This window comes from Nannospalax galili, unplaced genomic scaffold (genome assembly GCF_000622305.1).
Source record: "Nannospalax galili isolate Female #2095 unplaced genomic scaffold, S.galili_v1.0 scaffold440, whole genome shotgun sequence".
Lineage (NCBI taxonomy): Eukaryota > Metazoa > Chordata > Mammalia > Rodentia > Spalacidae > Nannospalax > Nannospalax galili.
In genome coordinates, this window is record NW_008347189.1 from 2,915,355 (window position 1) to 2,921,858 (window position 6,504).

A 6,504-nucleotide genomic window follows, 5' to 3' on the forward strand; every position below is an offset into this window, starting at 1 on the left:
TATACACTCTGTGTGTGTGGGTGGTTGGGGGAGTGTTCCCTTTTCTCCCCACAGTGGTTCACTGTGCTGTCTAGGTGACTATCTGTTGTACAACTATTTTGATATTTGATATTCTGTCCATGGAAAATTTGCAATCCTGAAAAAAACCTACATCTGTTTTATAGCATTTCATTATTGAGATAGACAATCTTAAGCAAATACTCAATAATGGATAAAGCCATAGCTTAGCATCAAGCTTAGCTTATGTGAATTGACCTTATCCATTGGTATTACTGACTTTTCATTAAAATGACCAATGAGTAATATATCATAGCTTAATTTAAAGCTTCAGATATGTTTTCAGACAGAAATATTCCAAGAATGCAAACCAGGTATATTTCTCAGATAAATAACAGTCAAGGCATTTAGTACAGGGAAATTCTCCCTTCTCAGGTTTCAGAGGTTGAAATTTAGTGTGCCTGTCATTAATCCTTCATTGGGATCTATACTTCAGTCCATTGCAGCTGAAGCAAGTTGTTAGCTAATCCTTCCTGCCAAGGGCCAGAGAGGACAACTGGGCCATCAGTCACGTGTGCAGGTGTCCAGATTCTCCAGTGCTTTTGTCCAAGTGGTGTGTGTGTGTGTGTGTGTGTGTGTGTGTGTGTATACTCCTGCAGGCACTCACCTGTCCCAACACAGACACAGAGCTTCCCAGTAGAAAAAGCTGGACAGAGTGCGTCAGGACAGTTGCCAATAGAAGGGCAGCTGAGTTCTAACAATGATTCTGGGTGGCTTTCTAAAGGAAAAATAAACCGACTCTTTAGCTCTTTAATAAGTCAAAAACAAGCAGCAAACCAGCCTTCTCCACTCTCTGGGTCACCCCAAAGCCTTCCCAAGTTGGGCTGCCAATCCCTGTTCGGTTCCCCCTGAAAGCACTCAGCTGGCAAGGTCTCCTAGCGAAGGGAGAGGAACTTGAAAATGAGTTGCCGGGACACAAGTGGTCAAAGAGGTGGGAGAGGACTAGACTCCATCAGCAGGTTTCGACCTCCCCTTTGCGACCTTGTCCTTGGGGCGCTCAATGGCTTGCGGGGAGCTAATTCCCCCGCCCGGTCTCAGGCTGGGGGTGGCGGTGGCCGTGCGACTCTTGAGATCTAACCGCTGGGGTGCGTGGCCCAGGCGTGGGCGCACCCAGCGTCCTGGGTGCAGCTTCGCGGCCGGGCACCTCCTCCCACACTCGGGATCGCTTCTCCTCCCTCCTTCACACCCCCGCCCCTGGGACCTGGAGACTCCCTCCCGGCATCGGCCAGTGAGTACACAAAGCCGCGGATGAGGGGAAGCTTCGCAGGCGTGCTCGGAGCAGTGAGATCACTGGCGTTATAAATATCCCGGTGCCAGCGCCGAGATCCGCTCGGGTGGCCTCTCTCTCCCCCTCTCCCTCTCTCTTCCCCGAGGCTATGTCCACCCAGCGCGGCGAGGGGGGCAGCGCCAGAGGCACGCAGCCGCGTGGGGGCTACGGAGCCCAGTGCCAGCCCTACAAGATGCACTTAGGACCCCCGCGGCTGGAAGAATGAGCTTGTCCTTCCTCTTCCTCCTCTTCTTCAGCCACCTGATCCTCAGCGCTTGGGCTCACGGGGAGAAGCGTCTCACTCCCAAAGGGCAGCTCGGACCCTCCGCCACTGATAGGAACCAGGGAGACTCCAGCAGCAGCCGGGGCAGGAGTAGCACGACGTCTTCTGCCTCCTCTTCTCCCGCGGCTTCTCCCGGCAGCCAAGGAAGCGGCTTGGAGCAGAGCAGTTTCCAGTGGAGCCCTTCGGGGCGCCGGACCGGCAGCCTCTACTGCAGAGTGGGCATAGGCTTCCATCTGCAGATCTATCCGGATGGCAAAGTCAATGGCTCCCACGAAGCCAATATGTTAAGTAAGTTGCTTGCTCTCCTTCAAAACCTGTTCTAGGTGGGTGGAGGAGACTCCGGAGGGACAGTCAACATTCCTTTGGGTCACTGGGGGCATCAGCTTCTGGAACTCAGCTAACCCTGGAAATAGGTAGGTGGGGTGGAGATGCATAGGCGGTGTGTGCACACCCACCGCTCTCTTGGACATCTGACTTGATGCTTTCTGAGGTGGAGGTTACCCAGAGGTTGATGCTCAGACAGGCACCTTGTTTCTAGAATGCCCTGGCTGGAAAGACCAACTTCTAGCCATAGCTGGAGGAAAACAAGAAAAAGAAGCAAAGGTCTTTCTCCTGGTAAAATTTCTATTTATGAACAAGGCTGACATTTTTTTGTTCATGAAATATCAAAGTGTATCTCTTTTCCCTTATGCATAGCTGAGGTGAGTTTTTGGAAACATCAGATTTCAAGTACTTCCATTCTCCGACCACACCAATCCCATATTATATGTGTATATTCATACGTGCAAGTTTAGATGCATATTTCATATGGGCATATGCACACTGTCTACACATATTCGTGTAGAGTATATACATAGATACATATTGGGAGAGTACAGAGTCTTGCTTGCAAGAGGGCACCAAGATCTAGAAAACTGGACAAGGTTAGAGAGGGAGACCTGACAGAGTGCTGAGACTAACTCCTGTGCTGGGTATCAACATTTGGTGCACGTTGGGACCTTCACAACACCTTGCTAGGCTTTGTCCCCAAGGGCAGTTAGGAGAAAGAATCACAGAGGAACTTGAGAATGGTTGTAAATTGAGCAGAACTTAAAAAAAAAAAAAGTTTTAAAATTTCTTTGTGAGTTCTTTCTCTTCCTCCTTTCTCATTTCTCCTTTCCTTCCACTCCATGTCGGTTTCCAGACCATCGCAAGCGCCTAGCCTTCCCCTCACTACTCCTGGGCGGCTAAGCTGTGAGGTGATTTGGGGCTGTGTCCCGGACTGGAGTGATTTTTGCGGTCTGCGCGGTGTATTCTCAGTAGATCCAGCTCTCTTCCAGCAGGTCTTACTCCGCCCGAATGCAAACCACAACAGGGGTTCTAAGACACCCTGGGAGAGCAGAAATGCCACCAGGAGATAGCACAGCCCACTCACCAGCCCTCAAAGTCATCCTGGTCGCTCCCAGGTGTACCTACCGGGCTGTCTCAAACCATCCTCCTCATCGACTAGAATTGCTCCTGCTTACTCAGGTCTAAGGATGGCCGAGGGCTTCACCATTGAGCAGCTTCACAGCTAGGGCCTGTGAAGCGGGTTTAGACATTCAAGAAACCGGGGGTGACTGGTTGGCTAGCCTCCTCCACTGGGTTAAGGGGTCCAGGCGCCTGAGATCGGGCGGTGGAGCCCCAGCAGGTGCGGTTCCAAGCCCGCGGGCTGCTTGTTTAGTCTCCTGGAGTGTACCGCTCCAGCTGGCTGAAGCGCACGTGACATGTTATTTGGTGCTGCGTAGAGGGCCCTCCGCATCCACCCTAGGGAGTCCCAGGGCTTCCGGCATGCTCCTCACTGGAGCCTGTTTCCGTGTTTGAAAGTTCATTCTACTCTTGTCAAAGAACTCCGGTCTTTGGTGATAAATGGAACTGGAACGGTCTGTTTCGGTAAAAGTGAATTCTCTGTGCTTCAGGGTTACCGAGAGTTACTTCTGTTCCAGTAGATGCTCCTCATTCCCCCGTTCAGCTTTACTCCATCAGACACTAGAGCCTACTCTCCATTTCCGGCACTCTTTCTGCCTCTTGGGGAAAAACTTTCGTTTGTTCTTGAAAAATTTATCCAGGAAATCAGCACCAAGTGAAGATAAATTTTTCGGGTTGCAAGGAAGGTCCAAAGAAGCAGGCAGCAAGCAACAGATTGGAGCACCACGTGTCTAGGGTGGATTAGGCACACTGGAGCTAAAGATGTTTGCAGTGAAGGCCTTGCTGGAGGGGAGCTGCAGAAAAGCAAATGAAGGGGAACAAAGACAAATCAAATATTTCTTTTAGCTAAATAAAAAACTTGTCCACTATCTTCAAGGGTCAATTTATTCTTAAAATCCATGTTAAAAGATAGCCGCAAAAAAACAGGAGTGGGTCCTAAACAGTGACTAGCAAAACTTTGTAACTCACACTTTCCTAAACTTTTTCCAGTTTGAAATAGTTCTTCAGAGTTTAATTTCTGTGCCTTTTAAAGGACTGGCTTTCGGTTAATCACCCAATCACAGTCATCCATCCATCCATCCATCCACCCATTCATCCATCAATCCACTCATACATGTACCTAATATAGAGTACCCATCTCACTAAGCATGATATTTTGACAACTTTTGTGCTAGTTTTCCTTTTTTTTTGTCATTGTTGATTTCCTTTTGTTTTGCCTTCCATGGGTTTTTCTCAAAGGAAACTATAACTTAAATATCCAAGTCATAGACACATTCTGCTTTGCAATATCTGGAGCTTCCAACACTTATTTTGTAAATCATTGCTATGTTTAGTAAGATGGCATGCAATTCTGACATTTAAAATGGTTCTTTAGCCTTATAAGGCTGAAAAGGAGAAGCAGCAACTATCTGCAGGTGCTTATTTAGGACTTTCAAGACAGCCCTTGACAGTTTCCTGATATTTATGTAAAGTATGACCATGCACTATTGCTTAGAGTATGCTAAGAAAGACTGAGAGAGCTGAATTGAGAGACACATGTTACCTTATCTGAATCTACTGTGAGCTAGAAATGATAAAAACTTATTCTTTAATATAGACCAGTGACATTGGGAAAAGTCAGAATTTTGTCATATCATTCCAACATGTTCTGTAAAACTCCATAATAAGATTTGTCAGAATGTATATGTTTTCACAATTTTTACTTGACAATAAACATATTTATCAATTGCAAAGCTTTTCTAGTTTTACCATCAAAAGCATGCTCTGGCCATAAATATTGAAATATTTGCTTAGGTTCATTGATCAATAGAGTCCTAGTTTACCTCATACAATAGTAGTCTTACATTTTAAAGACAGAAAGTGTTATCTAGGTCATTGCATAAAAACCTTTCTAGAAAGGAAATGCTGGGGAAAGATGAAGAACAGTGGACAAGAGGGGTGATGAGATGGAACATTGGAAGAGAAATGAACAGCTACTTTAGCTTATAAATAGCTTTTAACTTTAGTTTCAACACAGTTCTTTGGTTGACTTATCTTGGGCCATTAAGAACTAAGAAATCAGAAAATTGTCAGTTCAGAGATGAAAACTTTAGGCTATGGGTATACAAAACCAAAACATTCACATAAAATATGAAAATTCCACTCATACTTTAGTGATCGAAGCTCATTTTTACTGATTTTTAAAAATCTAAATTGAGTATCAATTCTGGTGTCTTATAGTCATTAGACATTTTCTCAGGCTAGATAAACCAGAATCTACTTGCAGAGAAATTCAAGTGGAAATTTTGTTACTAATTTAATCAGCAAAGACTGCTAAACTGGGTATTTCAAGACTCAGACTTGATAACTTGGCACAGCATATCTGTTGCTGTGGATGAAGGAGAGAAACTTCAGTGTTAGACATTTTTCTTTGGGAATTTTCAGGCAGGTTATTGAAAGCTTCTGAACACATCAGATATCTGTGCTATTCCAGATTTTACTCATTGGAATAACTATATCTGCCATCAAAATAGAGTCCTACTGTATTAAAAGAGCTGAAGATGACTAGGAAAGAAATCTATGCATGCGTTTTCATACTGAAGTAAAAGTTTACTTCACAAAGCATAACTCTCCTTTTAAATAAGTATACAAAGAATTAATCAGAGAGGTAGCAAGACATTTGTTTCCTTTGATCCATATATCAATCCTGAAATTCTATTAAGAAGTGCTCCTTTCTTCCGTTAATCATTGTTTCTTTCTTTTAATCCTCTTAACATGGAATACCCTGGGAAAGATAACACACACACTTCACTTGTACCTGAATATGAATCAGTTTATACTGCGCTCTCTACACCCGTGTCCAAACAGAAGAGAAACACAATGTTAGTTACAAACCAGAACGCATGTTCCTATACAAGTATACTTGGGGTGTCCTGACATGGGAAAACAGTATTAAGTGGGTCAAGACAGTGAAATATAGCAGCCATTGACTGTCCAATCTGTGAGACAACTGACTTTCACAATTTTGCTTAAGGACATTGTCTTGACATCCATAAGGTGAACAGGAAATTTCCATCAAGTTTATTAACATCCAGAAAATACTGAAAAATGTAAAAAGTCAATGTTAGAATAATGTTTCTTGGGATTCATAAATGTGTGATTTGATGCACATGGGTTTAAAGTGCTATCTGGAATTCTCTAATGAACTACTGAGATTTGACATTATAAAGTAAATAAAATAGCTAGCCTGTGATCTCTTGGGAAAAGGGACAGGAAGTTGAATTGAGAGGCCTGTAAAATTGTTCTAGTATTCTAGAAAAAAAGACAGTGTGAAATCATTACTGACATTTAGTTTAGAAATTATGATCTTAGCAATGTTGCCAATATTAGGCCATAATTACATTACGATTTAAAAGCTCAACATCAAAGTTGCCTATGTGGATAACAATTTTTTATTTAGTATAACATTTGT

General features: G+C 44.0%; 1 protein-coding gene across 2 annotated transcripts in view; it reads left to right on the forward strand.

Moving 5' to 3' along the window:
- Positions 1-1,261: 1,261 nt before the first annotated feature.
- The window catches only part of Fgf5 (fibroblast growth factor 5), a 23,099-nt gene continuing 17,856 nt past the window's right edge, over positions 1,262-6,504 (forward strand). For both annotated transcript variants that reach the window (XM_008843699.1, XM_008843700.1), the window contains exon 1: positions 1,262-1,895. In XM_008843699.1, the coding sequence (XP_008841921.1) occupies positions 1,547-1,895 (349 nt within the window). In that variant the 5' untranslated portion in view covers positions 1,262-1,546. The remainder of the gene's footprint in view (positions 1,896-6,504) is intronic.